Genomic DNA, 17,780 nt, shown 5'->3' with positions numbered 1-17,780 from the left:
AGGAAACAACATCCGTGTTTGACATTCCATGTTCCTTCTCGACGCACCTGGCACTAATACAGGGCACGAGAGCAGAGGGGTCTGCAGCGTGGGGAGGGGGGGGGGCGCGGTGCTGCTGCAGAGCTGGGGGGGCCTGCAGAGCCCCACCCAGAGCCTCCTGCTTGGAGGGAGACGGAAGTTACCAGGCCCGAGGCCACTCCCACGAGGCCTGGAGTAGCTCCGGGACTGCTGTGGGAGCTGTGCCCGGCCTTCTCCGAGCACCTGGTCTGGTCCTCACAGCAGGCCTCCCGCCCTTGGCCTGGGTGGGTTTCCAAAGGAACGAGTTCAGGCAGCTTCAGTTTCTCGCAGATAAGCCAGTGGAGCGGGGATCCGTGTTCAGATCCGTCTCAGTCAAAAATCCGAGCTCTTCAGGACATTTTAAAACTAAGGATCAAAATGATCAAGAAAAAGTAACGCTTTGAGTTTATGGAACTGTAGATTTTTGGTGCTTTAGAAAATCACTATTAAGGCATTGACAAGACTAGTATTTGGAGTCAGGCTCCTGTCTTTTCCAGCCCCCGGAGTTGCTCAGCACTTGGCCGGCCTGGAGGAGATGTGCCCTGGGAAAGAGAACCGTCAGTGCTTTCCCTGAACCCGCAGCAGCTCCCGGGGACTGTGCTGGCTCTCGGCTGAGGGCTGGGCAGGACAACGGTCTCTAGTGTGGCCCTGGGTGCTCGGCTGCCCCGAGGGCCTCAGACACCTGGGGACCCAGACTCAGAGCCGGGCGGGGGCCAGCTTGTCTCCTGTTGATGTAACTCGCATCTATAAAATCCACTCTGTGTACAGTTCAGCCGTGTTTAGTATATTCACAGAGCCATGCAACCATCATACCAGCTCATTCCAGAATATTCTCTGGGTTTTAATAAGTGGTTCTGATACAGGCTCCGATTTGAGAACCCTGGGCTACATCTGTGCTCCCTCGTGATGTGTTTGAAGATAACCTGTGGCACACCCTCCGGGCACATTCCAGCGGGGGGACTGGCAGAGCTATGGCAGCCCTGGTACAGGTCACACGTGAACTTTGGTGGCTGGCGATTTTGCTTCTCAGGGAAGCCCAGCCCAGGATGAGACAACGGCCCACAGGGTTGGATGCAGCTTGAAGCAGGAGGGGCCAGACCCGCACGGCTCATCAAAGGGCTCCACTGGGTTGGTTTCTGGAATTGAATTGTTTACCCAAAATATAATCATTAAAGTTCACTTAACAACCATGGTTATTTCAAACAGAGCAATCTGATGGTTTTATTCAAGTTAGATTCCAAGATGAAAGACCATAACCCACATACAGGGGAGAGAGAACTTGTTAAACCTGTTAGCTCATGTGGAGGCCAAGTTGGGAGGGAATTCAACACAAGGCTGTAGGCAAAAGACAAGACATCCCGTTACCATCCCCGAAACAAAGACCTTCCTTCCTCACACGAGTTTCCCAGGCTCCTGTTGTTTTAACAACCAAGCACAGAGTACAATGCGTTTACACATCACCACGTCTAGTCTATACACAATGGCCGTGGGGTCGGATGGGCCATTTCACGTTCCCCCTCCTCCCAGTGTAACATTCCCAAAGGTTTCCCCTCGTTACTGTGTTTTCTAGGCAGGGGCATGAGTGGTTCCTAGAAGTCCATCTAGGTCAGCATTTACCGCAAGGGATCCAGAGTCGGCGATACATAGCAAAGAGGTCCACGTAGCTTCCCGGGGAGACTTTCTCCAGCTGAACGTTTTCAGGTGACTGCTTAAAGGGACCTAATTATTTACCGGTTTGATCTGTGTGGCGAGGGCGTCGTTTTAACCCACCGAGCTGCCTCTTCCGTAACCACCGTCTCGTAGTCTGCCCAGGTGATGCCGGTGCACAGTTCTGGCTCAGCTGTTCCTAGCAGTTCCCAGGTGTCACCTGGATGTGCTGCCCTTACTATTTCTAGTGTGTGTGCCTCAGACCCCCTTTTGCTAGTCTAGAACCTTCTGCAGTGTCCTAGGCCTTATGTACACCCAAGGCATCATGACAGCCTTCGTCTGACCATGGAAAGGGAAAGAGAGCCCCTTGTGAGAACGACTCGGGCTGCTTCCATCCATGATGAACTTGCAATAAACAGGCCACGGCAGTTAGCGAAACGGGGCCACGTGCTCACCGTCAGCTTGAGTCATCGCAGAGCAAGGCAACAGAGAGCCGGTGGCCAAAGACCAGCTTCCACAAGACCAGGGGGCTGGTGCGAGCCCGCCACCTCCGGGGCTGGTGAGGAGGCGCAGCCGGAAACTTGACAGCACACTCAAGGTTGTCTACTTCCCGGGGCTGAGCGCCGAGGCTGAGACGCAGCTCTTGGATTTAATTTTGCAAACACAGCATCTGACTCAACCACAGCGGCGGCCGCCCCCTGGCCGACCCGAGGACAGCGAGGCCCTGCAGGGGTGGTTTCTGTCAGTCCCCGGCAACAGGTCAAAAATGTAGCTGTGTCAGGACTCCAAACAGTAAGAAATCTTTGGGGGGCAAAAGAAGGTTTAATCACTGTTACCACATTGCTGTAATAGCTGCATTTCATCTGAAATACCCTCGTAGAGAAAAAAATTACTAGGTACAAGTTCGGTAGAGGAAGACACGGAGAAAAAATAAATGTAATATTCACCATGCAACCAACTTCCAAGAGGAACGCAGCCTCGTGAGCACAGCGGAGAGCCACGCGAGCACGGCGTAGACGGGGCCTCCGCGGAACGCAGACGCCGCTGACCGGAAGCCGCTGACGATCCCACCTGAAGGTGTTCAGTGCGTGTCGCCGAGTGCTTTTGCAGAAATCACTTTAGTTACGGCTTCAAAGTGAAAAATCTCCACAGGTTTCCTGCGGGTCTCAGCAGAGAACTTGTTCGGAAAGCACAGGAGATAGATTTACACCCACATCGCCCCACCTTCTGTGACGGGAGGCCCAAAGGGCAAGAAGGTGAGGGGCGGCTGCGCGTCCTACACTCAGTGGGTTTGGGATCTGCTGAGCTCCAGGCGGGACCGCGGCTGTAAGCACTTCCTAGTGTGAGGCTCTACCCGCTGCAGAACTCCACCGACCCCAGGCCACTCGGTGGTCAAGTGATTTGGCTTCTGCGTGTGGTGCTCCAAGTTCTCCAGGGCCGAGTCAGGGCAGGAGGCTTCTCTCCATGAGGGTCAAGTCCATGCCAAGTCCATAAGGGAAAGGGAAGAGGAAGTGACAGCGCACACCTTCCTCCACTCCCAGGCCGTCTCCGTCTGGAACTCCTGCTGCCAGGGCGGCCGCTGACGCTGACGCTGCCGAAGGCGGTGCGAGCTCCCGGGCAGGGGCAGCCAGCACTGCATTGTCATGTCTCGGGCTGTGTCCTACTGGGTGGGTTTTTAAAGGGAAGTTTGTTTTCTGGTTGCAAGACGAGAGAAAGCCTGAGCAGGAAGTCAATGTCATGTCAACAGATACTGGTTTAGGAAACTGAATATAAAACTAAATTCTGGCTAAATTGGAAAACTGAACTATATATATATCCCCAAAATGTATACACATTTCAACAGCTGCTAGCTCATGTTTCTTTTCAGATTTAACCCATTGGAATGAATAATTATTCCAAGTGTGTATACATTTTTTTGAGACAACTTGTATGTATGTATGAAACCTATTAAGTTTCATTAAAAAGCTAGCAGATTTGTAATATGTAAGCCTTTAAAGGATTTTGGCCGATTTAAAACCACCATATTATGACAATGTCAAATAGATTTTTCAAGTCATTAGAATATACTAACTGCATAGGGACTACCCCGTGGAATGTGTTTTAATGGAAACAATCTTTTATTTCATTCTTAAAATGCCTTCTAACTACCCCCGGCCAGGGTGGCTCAGTTGGCTGGGCATGTCCCATGCACTGAAAGGTTGCCAGTTCAATTCCCGGTCAGGGCACATGCCCGGGTTGTGGGCTTGATTAATGTGACACGTAGGTTTCTTCAAAGAAAAACTGGACTTTTGATTCCAAGTCCCATTCAAGAAGTTTATGCACACGTTGTCATCCCTGCATAACACGCGACAGGCGTGTCCCCAGAAAATTAAAGATGGCCTTACAAGTAAAGATGGACCCACACCCAGACCCACGGGGACGGGTTCTGGTCCTGTCACTTGTGCCTGTTATTGGTTACTGATGCCATTTGTCACTTGGAGAAATCAAACCTCGGCGTAACAGCTCACTGCGCAGCCATCAAGCACCTCGGAGCAGGTTTTCAGTCCAGTATCACAGGACCTTTGGGATTTAAAGACGAAGGTCAGCTCCACCAAACATCCGTCCATCTGTCCTGGCAGCGGTGTCGGGGCTCAGTGCGGACTGGGGCGAAGCCGAGGTGGCCTCCTGCCCGCCATGCTTGCGGTCAATCTTGGGTGGTCACTTCACCTCTGGCGGTTTCCTCATCGGTAAGATGGGACAAGGACACGACGTGCAGGTGCTGCCTACGTGTTGGATGCAGAACAGCCAACCGCGGAGTGCTGTTCCCGGGCTGCACACGAGGTGTGAGCTCTCGAAGCCCAGCCGGCACGTGACCCCGCTGCCAGCAAGTGTCTGAGTTCCGTGGCGTCTTCCCGTTACTGCACTGGCCCCCAGCACCCTGCGAGGTCCCTAGGAGCCTGACTCGCCGGCCCAACCGGGAGCGGTGGCCACGCCTTGGAGCTGGGCCGACCACTGGCTTCAGCGGGGAACCTTCTGGGGCTCCCCCCCTGAGGACAGGGGGGACCCTGCCTCCTGCACGTGCTGAACTAGCTCGTCCCCCACCCCTCCGGGAGCTACGTCAGGACCGTTTCTCCCAAGAACCAGGTTCCAGTCTTCAGACCCCAGATGACCAGGAGAGAACGGTCACTGCAGAGCCACCTGGGACCCAAGCTCGGGCCTGCGATCGGTCTCCCAACACCCCTCGGTGCCTGGAGCCCTGGGCCACGTGGGCTCACTCCGAGGCTCGCTCGGCTCCCAGCTCTGGCCTGCCCTGACTGCTGCCCTGCTGCTTCGGAACTCGAAATTGTGCAGAGCGGGGCACCGCTGAGCACAAGCCGGGCGGCAGAGAATGCCAGAATGTTCAAACTCAACCCATCCAACGTCTTCGGGTGGGGAGGGGGTGACAAGGACGGGGAGAGGGAGATTCGCAGCCAGACTCCGACCCCTGACCCCAGTGGTGCAGAATGGCTGGCGATCGCACCCTGACCCAGTTGTGTACTGGAACTTGGAGACGTCAGTGAGGTAGGTGGTATCAGCCCCATTTTACAGGTGGGCAATCTGAGGCAGAATGAAATGCAACAGCTCGCTTTTAATAACAGCATACAAAATCTAGAGAAAGCCCCATAGTCCCTGTCCCGGAGCCCAGTGCAAACCCTGGAGCACAGAATGAGAACAGACGGAACAAGCCCCTCAATTCCTTTCCTGCCCCCCAAGGGGGCCTCTAATGCACAGCAGGATCCCTCAGGTATTTCCAGGGACTTCAGACCCAGCCACGAAGCAACAGAGACCGGCGACCGCTCCCAGGGGGCTGGCCAGGCCTCTCCTGCTGAGGGCTCGGCTTTGAGAAGGGCACGTGCGTCCTCACAGGCAGAGATCCTGGCTGGCACCAGGCCACAGGCAAGCCCGGGGCTCCTGTGCCACCCACACCTGACCATACCGGGCGCATAGAAGCCAATTCCCCTTCGCCTCAGTGCGTTGGTCTCAGAAATGGGACCAGCACACTCAGGCAAGGGAGGTAATCTCTAGAAAACCAGAGAGGAAACCCCAGCCCCTCCCGGCCCGAGGAGTATGAGCCTTCCTAGGAGCCTGCCAACCCCATCCACCCCACCCCTCCTGTCTGGCCCCGAGCCCTCCTCTGTCCTCAGTCCATGTTCTGGGCTCAGCCGCCGAGGCCTGGAGCGGGATGTCTCCGGGTGGAGGTGCGTGGGCGGTGCTCTTTGGCTGGAAGCGAAGGCCATTCTGGCGGGATCAGGGCCTGTCTGCTGAGCTCGAGGCCTTCCTGGAATCGGGTATGGGGGGACATGTTCCCGCCCAGGGCCACACCATCCAACAGCTGTGCTCCCATCTCCCCAGGGCGCCCCCTTTAGGACCACGCTAGGGAGGACAGACATGTCAGGACCAACGCGGACGCTGAGGTTCATTGGCACGGAACTGCAAAATCGTAAACGCTTCCTTAAGAGGTGCGGACAGTGGGCACGGGGGTGCCCCAGCTGGGCGGTCCCGCCTGCTGTCGAGCGGGACGAGCACCTGGGGTCGGTGGGTCTGGACACACTGGACGCTGCTGCTCCTTCGCTCTCTCGATGGCCTCCTGGCGTCTGTGGTTGTCTTTGGGTGCAGAGGGCTCTCCAGGGACGGGCTGGGGTGATGGGGGGTGGGCGCAGGGCAGGAGCAGAGCCAGCGGGGGAAGAAGAGGCACTTCAGTTTGGGCTGGTGTTCATGGAGTCGGCCCTGCCCAGGGGTGGAGTGGCCCGCCTGGCTCCGGCTCCGACTCCGGCTCCGGCGCTGGGCTGTCACAGAGACCCCGGTGGCGGTGGACAGGTAGGCACTTGGCAGTACTCCCAGGGCCGGGCCGGGGGCTCCGTGTGGGCTCCGCGCACGGCTAGGTCATCAGGATGGGCTTCTGCCGAACTTCCAGGATGTCTGGGGGGAGGTGAGGAAGGACAGGACAAGGAAGTCAGGACAAGGCCACGCCACACAATTCCCAGGATTCCCTCTTCCAGCCTCGCCGGCTGCAGTGCTGGAGGCCCCGTGTCACGGACAGGGACTCGGGGTGGAGCCAGCCCCGTCAGTGGGACAGGGCCGCCTCTCCCAGAGGCCCCGCAGCGAGTGTGAACAGGGGCCTGACTGGGAACGATGGGACGGGGTTGGTCACCCCTGAACTGGCCTCAGGAACCTGGGGCCCGGGAGTCAGGTTGGCTACAAAGCAGTGACGCCCGTTTTCCACAGCAGACGCTACCTGTTAAGATCCGATGCAGCGGCAAGGTGACGTAGGTTAAGTGTGCATAGAGAAGGAAGTTTCCATCCGCTCTGTTCAGCTTCAGCCAGGACCCGACCAGGGATCGCCCCGTGCCAGACAGGGACCGGGACCGCAGGTTGGTGGCGTTGTGCAGGTCAGCTGGAGGGCAGGAGGCTGGGTCAGGGGTGACTCCTTCCCGCCCCGCTGGGCCCTCTGCGGGCACTTTATTACCCTGACCTGCGACATCTGCCCCGCCTGCCCTCTGCCCACCCCATCCGTCAGGGCCGCACCCGCCCCTCCAAGCTCCCCCCACCCCTTCTCTGTCTGGTCTCCTCTGGGGGGTCATGCACCCCGCACACTGCCACTTCTCTGCTTCCCTGTGGCCCTGTCACCGGAACTAGGTGCCACCAGCCTGCAGGACCCGGGGCGAGGCTGGGATGACTCAGCATCGTCACCAGGGAGGCAGGTGGGTGGTTGTTCGTGCTTCCCTACGGGCGTGGGTCTGATCCGAGATGAGGGCACTGCCGAGCTCCCAGGGCGGTCAAGGCCAGTGCTGGAGTCTCTGGGTCTGGGGGGCGGGACCACTCAACACCAGCGCCCCAGCCCCCGTCCTGCCGTCCAGCCACTCGTCCAGCCGACACACCTGGCGTTCCTGCCCTGCCAGTGGGGCCGCTGGTCCGAGGGCCACGGTGCAGGACGCACTCGCACTTGCACTTGGGGCCTCACCAGCAGGGAGTTGAGCTGGAACCCCCCGGCTCCTGTTAGCCGGCCCCCCTCCTCCAGTCCATTCTCCACATGGACCGCGGAGTGGGATTCTGAATATTCCAATTGGACCTTGTCGATCCCTGGCTCACAGCCCTCCACTGGTTCCCCAGGCCCCTAGGCTCCATGACTGCCCCTCTGGCTGCACGATTACTGATGGCGGGACCGACACCACGAGGCACAGGTGTGCTGGGAGGGACTGCAACTGTGTGGGCCAGACCCAGGGCCTCTGCGCAGGCAGGCAGGAGGCTGCGGGGGCCGGAGAGCGGGAGGCCTGGACCCCTGCGGACCCCACTAGAGCCGGTGGGAACGTCTGGATACCGCCTGCAGTCACTGGGGCTGGCCTTGCCAAGGCATTAGGGGTGCGTTAAGGAAATGTCTGACCCATATCGCGGGCTAGTTTTCGTTTTCTGCAGGCTAACGCTTAAGTTGATGCATTTGCATGGCCCTCGAATGATGTTACAAATATCCACATGGCCCCGCCAGAAAAAAGGTTCCCCACCCGACTCTAGAGCAAGGCTGAGTGGCCAAAGACAGCGCAGGGGGTAAAACAGACCAAGTCACAAAATGCATGAACAAACCAGAGCCCACTCCCTCGCACGCACTTCCGGCCCCTGTGGGGACAATCAGACCATCGGCATCTGCAAGTGCACGGACCCTAACACTGCGACTGCGCTCGGCCCTCACGTTCTGAACAGTCTGTTCAGCGCCTCCCCCCCGGACAGGCACACTCTCTAAGAGGAATGAATGAATGAATGAATGAATGAATGAACCGAGAGGCATCAGGGGCCGGTCACCTGCACCATCATCCTCCCGGAAGAACTCCTCGCTGTCGTTGGCCGAGTGAGACTTCTTCATCTCGGCGATGCGGTTCCGGGGCACCTTCCTCTTGAGGGACGGGGAGAAGAAGGTGGGCCGGTTGTTCCGCTCCGGGGTGGGGGGCGTACTGAAGGAGGTCATCTGGGGACAAAGAGCCATAGTCACAGAGCGGCCGCCAACCAGCGGGGATCCCAAAGCCACTCACCTGCCCTCAAAGAACCCGACACAGAGCTCCCCCTGGGAGCACTGGCTGAGGAGGGGACTCGGCGGTGGCACCGAACCCACCCTGCTGCGGGCTACGTGGGCACTAGGACATGGTTTCAGCTCAGGGACCAGCAGGATGGCCTGGCCACCAGCTCTGCCCTCAAACACTGGCAGGGGCTGGGGTAAGTGCCAAGACTGGCTGCTAACGCTACTCAAGCACCTGCCACAGCACTGAACCCACAGAACTTCCACGAGACAGGACCCGGCACTAACCCCTCGGGCAAGTGAGGACACGAAGGTGGACAGCAACTTTAACTCGTCCAACGTGAACTTCCACATCATCCGGCAGGATGATGGCCAAACGGATTGCAACTCAGGTCTTCCACCCTTATTTCTTGGCTAACGTGTCCCCATCCCCATCCCCCCAGCATTCTTCCACACACTTGCTATGGCTGAGTGGTCCATGCTTCCGTCCCCTCCTCTCCTCTCTTCTAACCACACTGTTCAGTTCACCAAACATTCTCCACACCCGCTGGGGGCCCAGCGGACGCAGCACTAAGCACAGACAGGCACATGACACTGGTCCCTGCCCTCAAGGAGCTCACAGTCTGCTGGGGCAACAGACTCAAAGAGGAACAATAGACTGCACGTTGGTTGCTGAGACAGATAAAGAGAGGCACGGAATACAGGGGAGCACAGAGGCAAAAGCCCGAGAAAGCAGGGAAGGCTTCCTGGAGGAGATGCCGCTGGAGCCGGGTCTTGAAGGACGAGTAGGAGTTCGCCAGGTGAAGAAGGGGGGGAAGGGCGTTCCAGGCAGAGGGAACGTGGCCCCTCTCCTCCCTCCTCCCCATGCAAACAAGAATCTGAGGAACAAGATGAGCTGGGACCGAGACTTCCGGAGCCCCGTCAGCCTCTTCATCATGGCTCTGACGTCCACCAAAGTCCCGGCGGCCGCTGGCTCCAGGTGGTCCTCCCACAAGTCAGGGAAGGTTTTAAAAGATAAAAAACAAACACCAGAAACCACAATACACACAGAATCTGCATTTGTCATACGCTGGTTACAAATGACCCCCCTGGAAAAGGAGGGTAAGCAACAGTGAGCACAGAGGTGGCGGGGGCCTGGAAGGTCCCCAGGAGGTCAGGCCCTGCCACTCACAGCTGTGTGACCCTGGCAAGTCCCTCCCCTGACCCCAGGACCACCCTGCTAAGAGAGGCCCCTGCTTGGGATTCTCACCCCTCCTTACAAAAGTACCGTTTATTTTGTTCTGCTTATAAAACACATTCATTGCAGAAGATACACAACAAGGAAAGGTATAAAGACGCTAAAGAAAATGCCGTCTGGCCTCCTGGAGATACGCCTGGTTGTCATCATTGGACAGAATTAAAAGTACGGCAAACACCCTCCCGCACTCAGCACATAGCCCGTTATCCACATTCTTAAGAGTCACTTCCCAAGCGGGTCACCAGCAAAGTCACTACAGTGGCTGCTCCCTGGACACCTGCGGGCCGAGCCCTGTGCAGGCGCTTGGGGTGCAGCGGCTCCTCGGAGCCTCCCAACACTGCAGGGAGCCGTGTGTCACCCCATTTCTGGATGAGCGCACCGAGGCTCAGGGAGGGAGAGACTTGTCCCAGGTGGCGAGCAGCAGCGCCCCGACTGCAGCCCAGAGCCTCCCCCAGCCCCTCCTGGCGACGCGCTGAGCAGGGCTGCCTCCTGCCCACTGTGCTCACATGCCTGTCTCCTTCCAAGACCCCGGGAACCGCTCTGAGCAGCCCCGATACCCAAGCCGGCAGAGCGGCAGTGGGCTGGGGGGAGACTTCCCCTCCCTGAGCCCTGCTGAAGGCTGAGTACAGCCGCCGCCGACCTGGGTCCCCACCCCGGGGAAGGACGGTGGCCTGGAAATGGCAGGGCTGCAAGGCTGTGCTGTCACACCAGAGTCGTGCGACCCGGGGTTCCCAGGTCCGCGGACAGGAAAGCTCCCTCCTGCCCACGGGGTGCGGGGGCTGTGCAGCTGCTCACCTGGGAGACACCCGGCGGGCAAAGAGCAGAGCTGCTGCTCAGGGAACAGGACGGAGGCCAGCGCCTCACGGTCCCCGTCTCTCTCACAGGGAAGGCCTGTCACCCGCCTGTGCTCGCCCAGCAGCTCCACCGAGGCAGGCGCCAGCGCAAGGTAAACTCAGCCTGGCTGCACGGACAGCTCGGGGGCGCAGAAAGGGCTCTGGCCCGGGCACTAACCTGCTGTGTGACCCTGGGCAAGTGACTTGCTCTCTCTGAACCTCGGCCTCCTCACCAGAGAGTGGGGACAATACCTACCTCCCCTGGGGCTGTAAGGATCAGGGAGACGGTGGGAAGCAGAATCAAGGGACAGGAAGCCCTGCCCGAGGGGGCAGCCCTTACCCGCTCGTGCATGGGCGAAGCCGGGCTGGAGTCCTCTTCAGTCCCGCAGGGGGACGTGTCACCAGTGGACACACGGCTGACGGCCATCTCCGCGTGGCCCTTGCCCTGGGGCCCCTTCATGCGCACGAACTCCATGTTGTTGTACTTGTAGAAGCCAAATGACATCTTCTGCGCCATGCGGGCGGCCACGCTCACCTGTGGGCAGGTGGGAAAAGGCTGAGCCAGGCTGGCGGGCGGACAGTCACCCTCCCGGAGCAGGCCGCCAGCAGGCAGGGCAGTGCTGAACACGTGGGGTCCCCGGCTGACATCCCCCTCACTGCCGGTGACCCTACGCCCAGCAGGCCCAGGGCCCGGCTGGGAACAGAGCTGCAGCCCCAGAACCCGAGCCCGTCCCCACCCCCCACCAGCACAACCCCCAGGTTCCCAGGAGGCGAGCCTCAGGGTGGCGCCCAGCTCGGGTGAGAGCCTCCACCTGGCTCCTGTCCCTCAGGTGAGTCAGGGCCGGCCCTGGGGGTGTCCTGCTGGGATGGCCTGGGAAGGTCACACAGCGCTGGCCCTGAGCCACCTTAGTGGCCTGGGTGCGCAGCTACTCTGAGGAGGGCGGCACGGAGGGGCTGGGCCCGGGCCGCCCGCGCTCACCCGGTTGTCGTACACCTTCTTGAGCGCCTCGTAGCGGATGGAGCCCTGGAAGATGACCCCTTGGAACATGTTGGTTTTGTCACTGGCCACCAGCTCCACACAGACCATCTCTCCTTCCCCCACAGTCATGTCGCTGAACACCTGGGGTGGGAGCAAGCGGGGAGAAGACGTCAACTGTCAGCTGCTCACCACCCACCCCTCACTCGCCCCGAAAACTCCCATTTAGCAGATGAGAACACTGAGGCACAGATGAGAAACCGGTGGTCACCCAGCTCTGCCACCCTCCGCCGACCCAGCGCAGCCTAACTGCGGGGCAGGGGCAGCGTCCAGCAGAGGGCGCTTGTGCCTGTGACTCTGGGAGGGAAGGGGAAGGACTCCTGGCCCTCATCACACCTCCAGGCTAAGAAGTTAGGCAGTTAGAGGACTGTCCGGCCCAGGATCCAGGGTCTCCCCGCTACGGCCATGGGGGACCAGCCCCTCCCTGAACTTCTCAGCTTGTATGCAGGCACAGAGTGACCCCGAGTTTCGGGCCACACAGACTCGGGTTCAAATCTCAGCTCCTTGGATGAACGAGTTGTGTGAGCCTCCAGGGGCACTTAGCCTCCTGAGCCTAAGGTGCTTCAAGACACCATCAAGCTCTGGCTGGTGTGGCTCAATGGATAGAGCGTCGGCCTGCACACTCAAGGGTCGTAGGTCTGATTCCCGGTCAAGGGCACCTGCGGGAAGCAACCAATTTAAGTGTCTCTCTCACATCGATTTTTTTCTCTTTCTCTCTCCCCTTTCCTCCCTCCGTTCTACTCTATCTCAAAAAAAAAAAAGATACAATCAAATCCAGGAGACCCTGGAAGCCACCCCCCCTCAGAGGCCTCCGAGGGTGGGGCGGGGGGAGGCGGGGGAGACTGGCTGGGCAGGTGCTGTTTCGGTCAGGAGTGGGACACAGCCTGGTTCTTCCCAGCACCTGCTTCCCTGGGCGAGTCACCCTTTGCCCAACCTTAAAACAAACGCGTGGCTGGATGACTCCCAAAGCCCTGCCCCTGACCCCCAGGGTCCCAGGCTGGAGCAGGCGGGGTGGAGGCGCTTGTTTAGAGTTTTGTGGTGATACTAACGACCCTCCTGCAGGCAGCACTGCCGAGGCCTTTAGTGCGGTCTCCCATGAAGGCGCCCCTTTGACCTCCGACCCTGAGGGTAAGTAGGACAGATGAGCACGATTTTACAGGTGGGAGAACTGAGGCTCCAAGCTGGGGGCACCCTTGCTCCTCGCCCAACACCAGGAAGAGTGGGGGCCATGTTGGTAGGAGTGCAGACCCATCTGCTTCTAGCCCTTCCCGCCCTCCACCGCCTTTCTGCAAGGGGGTGAGGCCGGAGGGAGCGCTGATGGAGACACACCCACCTCCTCGAAGCTGTCGATCATGAAGAAGATGTTGGGGTAGCTGATCTTAGACTCCTCCCCTTTGCTGTCCATGGGGTGTTTACTGGGGGACGCAAACACTTGCTGAAAGAAAGGAGATTTACGGACGCAGTGAGGCCCACCCTGCACCCAGGTGGAGCGTGTTGTCTAAAACACACATCTCAGAACCAACCCAGGGCAGGCAGGGGCTGCGATTCCCGGGCGGAGCTGGCAGCTGGGAGGCCTGGGGCTCTCGGCCGGTGGCTCACCTGGGATTTCTTCTTATGGATGTGGATGTCGCCCCCCTCAGAGCGCGTGCACACGGCACATGTCACCATGTAGTCCAGCTGGAAGAGAGCAGGAGGGGGTGCGTGGAGGGCTTGGCTGTCCCTCGGTGCCCACCCACTGCCCTGCTGCTGGAGCCCCGCCCCGCCGGCCCTTACCTTCTGGAGGATGAGGTTCAGGCAGACGCTCTCCTCCCAGTCAATGTCAGGGTCCCCCAAGCCTGGCAGCTTCTTGGAGTCCCGCCGGTACACCTCCACCTCCACCTCCACCTCGGGCTCGGCCTCCGCCAGCTGCGAGCACAGGTAGGAAGGGAGTTGGTGCTTTCTCCCCGGCCACTGCCCGGGGCAGGTGTCAGCACACAGATCCCAGCCTTGCCCTCAGCCTCTGCTGAGATCCTGAGTTCATCAGGAGCTGAGCCTCCCAGGCTGTCACCCTTTCAGAGGGCCTGCCCGAGGGCGGGGATCCCAGCATCCTGTTCCACCCACTCTCTGCTCCCCAGCCCACAAGCAGCAGCCCATCGGCCCGCCCACCCTCCCCCACTAGCGCAGGCAGCCCGCAGGTTGCTATGGCGACTGTCTACTCTGCAGGCTGCAGGATGGAAGGGGGCGGAAGCAGCCTGGGCTTGCCGCAGAGCACAAGCAGTGCGCAGGCGCCCCAGAGAGCCCGCACTGCACCTGCCAAGGGCTTGTCTTTCCATTTTGAATGGTGGGGGCAGGAAGCCACCTGGGAAGCTGCCCATCCAGGTTTTAGAATGGTGGGGGCCAGGGAACTCTCCTTGGGAAGTCTGTCTATCCAGGTTTCCCCCACTCCCCTCCCGGCCGCCCCTGCACCCCCAGGGCCAATGGGGCCTCCCTCAAATCATCGCCGCCCACCCCCTGCCCTCCAAACACCAAGCCAGACGCGGCAGGGCCCACCCCTCCCGCTTCGCACGTGCCGGTCCCTCCACACAGGTCCTCAGCTCACTGCTGTCCCCTCTGTCCTACAACACTCAGCTGAGGTCACCTCCTCTTTGTGGGCCCCCACCCACTCCCCATCTTCCCACCATCGCAGCTCTGTGTCACTGGCTACGCCCTATCCCAGCAGACTGGGGGTCCCCAAGGCCAGGGCCAGGGCCAGGTCTGATTCATTTCTGTACACAGCTCTCTGTGCGTAGTCCATGGAACATTCTAGCACATGAACAGCTGGACACATGCTCCCATGGACTCAGGCTCCCTCACCGACCTCAACACCCCCCGATGTTCAGGAGCGTTTACACAGGGCTCTGCTCCCTCCTCCACATTCCCCCGCCCTGGACCAGGAGCCTCTCTCCTGCCAGGTGAGAGCCGTCTCTCCTCTGGCCACTCACTCCCCTCTGGCCTCTCCCCGCCTGCCCTCCTGCAGGGAGAATCTAGGCCAGGGGTCCTCAAACTGCCGGGGAGAGGTCAATGGGGGAAAAAGGAGACTTAAGTAATACTTTAAACAATAAAGAATTTAAAGTAAAAAAGATAATAATAATAAAAATTAATGAGATATACAAAACCGAGAAAGCGGAAAACCTGAATGCTAATCTTAGCTTTGCCGCTAATTCAGTTCTTTCATGTGTAAAATGGGGACCTAAGCGATTGGATTGCAAAGGCCCATCACCTGGGCCTGACTCTGTCCTCTCACAGGTTAGTCCAGTGGTTGGCAAACTGCGGCTCGCGAGCCACATGCGGCTCTTTGGCCCCTTGAGTGTGGCCACGAAGTTTCAATCGCACTGTACATGCGCGCCCGCACGTGGTATTTTGTGGAAGAGCCACACTCAAGGGGCCGCAGTTTGCCAACCACTGGGTTAGTCTATCTCCCAAGGCCCCTTCCAGCTCCAGTAACTAGTAGAATTCTAGTGGTGACGTACGCATGAGGGAACTGGGCGTCATCTCGCCATGCAATTTTGGAAACTTTAATCTCTGTTTGGGAACTGGACATTATTCAAGAGCCACAGGCCATATTATAATATTAAATGACCCCCACACACACATACACAACAACACCCTCCCTCACCAGAGCTGAGGCCGCGCCCCGCACTGAAATTCCAGAAACAGCTGGGAGTGCCTCAGGCCCCGACCTTAGTCTGCTGCAGCAGACTGCCTTTGGGAGAGACCCTGTCTACAATCTCTACAATCACTCCAGCAGAGGCCTACGGGCCAGAGGGCGATCCCCCCCCCCCCCATCTCTCTAGCCAATCGCTCGCTGTCTCCTCTGCTCCCTCCAGCATCAGGCTACCTCAGGGCTGTCCTAGGCCTCCTGTCTCCCTCCTCTTCCCACGGGCTCCCGGGGCCCAAATCTCTACCTCTGTCCTCGACCCCCTAGCAGAGTTTCAGACAGGCGATCCACCGCCTGGAAGACATCCCACAGGCACCTCCGACCGACTCAGCCCGTCCGACACTCACTCCCCTCCTGCTGTGAGGGCACCAGACTCCCCTGCCCCAGTTCAGTCACCTGAGGCCCTGCTGGGTGAAGCCCACGTCCTGGGCACCGGCTGACACCCTCTGCGCGGCTCCTCTCCCTGGTGCAGCCCCACCAGCACCCTCCCAGGCAGCCCTGCCTCTGCTCCGACCCTCTCCAGCCCACCCGCCGCCGAGCACTTGCTGAACGGACCTCTGACCGCATCCCCTTCCTCAGTTTAGGCTCCAGGGGTGTCCCAGGGCTTTGGAGAAAACGCCTCAACTCCTGGGCGTGACTTCCGCATCCCTGTGGTGCGGCCCCTGCCTCCCAGGTGTCCTGCGTCCCTCTCCTTCAGCGCAGCTGCACAGACACAGCGAAGCCCAGACGCACGGGATTTTACGCACTGTCAGGCCCACCACTGCGCTGCTGGGAACACCTTTCCCTTCAGGACTCATCTCACCAGGGGCTCGGCTCCCATTCCTTCTGGTCACTAAATATGCCAACCCTGGGACTGTGCTCGGTCCCAGCCACGACAGTCCCACAGCCAGCTGCCTGCACAGCAGCCGAATGCCAGGGACCCAGGCCAACCCCAGGGTGTGGCTCTGTCCCCCCACATGTCACGATGCCCAGCCAGACCAGCTGTACTGCCACCGGCATGCAGAGGGCCAGCACGGCAGGAAGTCACTGTGTCTCTTTGCCGGGGATGCCAGGCCAGTTCATTTGCAGAAAACCTATTCTGCATGTGTCAGGCCCCAAGAGCAGGCACACGGCAGGGCGAGGCCTTCAGGGGCTCGAAGTCGTCCCCCCTCCCCCCGCCCCGCTAACAGGCCTGGCCCGCAGGGGTCAGGGCCCCGGACCCGGAGCCAGGCAGGCTGCACAGTCCCAGCTGCCTCCACAACCCTCCCATGTCTGTATTTAAAAGAAAGCCATGCATTGCCATGCCTGGCACACAGGTTGCTTAAACATTTTAAAACGAAAGCTTCTGAAAAAAGAGCAGGAAACATGCAGTTTGTTGCATGAACTCGTCCACACACTTAAATGCAGTGGGTGAGAAGCCGTGGGCGAGTCCGCATCTGAGTGCTCGCCTTCCTCATCTGTAACGGGGAGAGGAGCACCTGCCCCGTCGAGGTGCCGCGAGGACATGAGATCAGGAAGTGGAGAGCCCACATTGGGTGGCCCGTGGTCTGGGGCCTAAGCTTTGCTCTACCATTTATTTACTAGTTATGAGAGGCTGCCCGAACCACCTCTCCTCTGAACCTCAGTTTGCTCAAAGGTACAATAATAACACTGCTGCCTTTCAGGATCACGGTGCAGGTTAATAATAATGTGCACCACCCCCAGCACATCCCACCCCCAGCAAGCATGTGTGACTGCCTCCCCACGGCTCCCGGCACATAGTAGGTGCTCAGTGAACCTCGTTTCCCCCTTGGACATGCACGGAAGGGACTGCAAGGGAGGCCGCCTCGCTCGCCAAGAGCAGGCTCTGCAGGGACCCTCAGCCGGGCTGGAGGAGGTCACGCACCTTCCTCCCGTCGACACCGCTCTCGGTGCCCGAGAACGCCAGCTTCCGGCGCACGTAGAAGAGCATATCGTCCTGCCGTGGCGCCCATTTCTCCATGAAGTAGGTGGAGAACATCCAGGTCCAGAAGGCGATGCGGTCATCCTTCAAGCACCCTGCAGGGGAGGCCAGACAGCAGTGAGAAGGACCGTCAGCCTGGCCCTCGCCATGTGACCTTGGCCCAGCCTGTCCCCCTACACCCCCACTCCCAGCCCCAACCTGCATTTCTGGACAGAAACCTGCCAGGGCTCTGTGCTGTCCAGAGCCCCCTCCTCCCACCCCACCCCCACCAAGGGGCAGCCAGAGAGGCTCAGGGGCACCTCCCTGGAGGCCCGACTCTCCACCCAGAGGGGCCCAAAGGCCCAGCTCC

At 59.4% G+C, this 17,780-nt stretch overlaps 1 protein-coding gene across 1 annotated transcript; it reads right to left on the bottom strand.

The window, feature by feature from the left end:
* Positions 1–1,250: 1,250 nt before the first annotated feature.
* Positions 1,251–17,526, bottom strand: KIAA0930 (KIAA0930 ortholog). Its single transcript, XM_023745788.1, has 9 exons — positions 17,375–17,526; positions 13,608–13,739; positions 13,434–13,511; positions 13,168–13,269; positions 11,778–11,918; positions 11,139–11,333; positions 8,518–8,680; positions 6,959–7,117; positions 1,251–6,642 (listed from the first exon to the last, which is right to left on the bottom strand). The coding sequence occupies exons 1-9, from the start codon at positions 17,486–17,488 to the stop codon at positions 6,602–6,604; spliced, it is 1,125 nt and encodes a 374-aa protein (XP_023601556.1). The 5' UTR covers positions 17,489–17,526; the 3' UTR covers positions 1,251–6,601.
* Positions 17,527–17,780: the final 254 nt, after the last annotated feature.

Source organism: Myotis lucifugus, unplaced genomic scaffold (assembly GCF_000147115.1).
Source record: "Myotis lucifugus unplaced genomic scaffold, Myoluc2.0 scaffold_582, whole genome shotgun sequence".
In the NCBI taxonomy this organism is placed as follows: domain Eukaryota; kingdom Metazoa; phylum Chordata; class Mammalia; order Chiroptera; family Vespertilionidae; genus Myotis; species Myotis lucifugus.
This window is presented reverse-complemented; position numbering and strand designations above follow the sequence as displayed.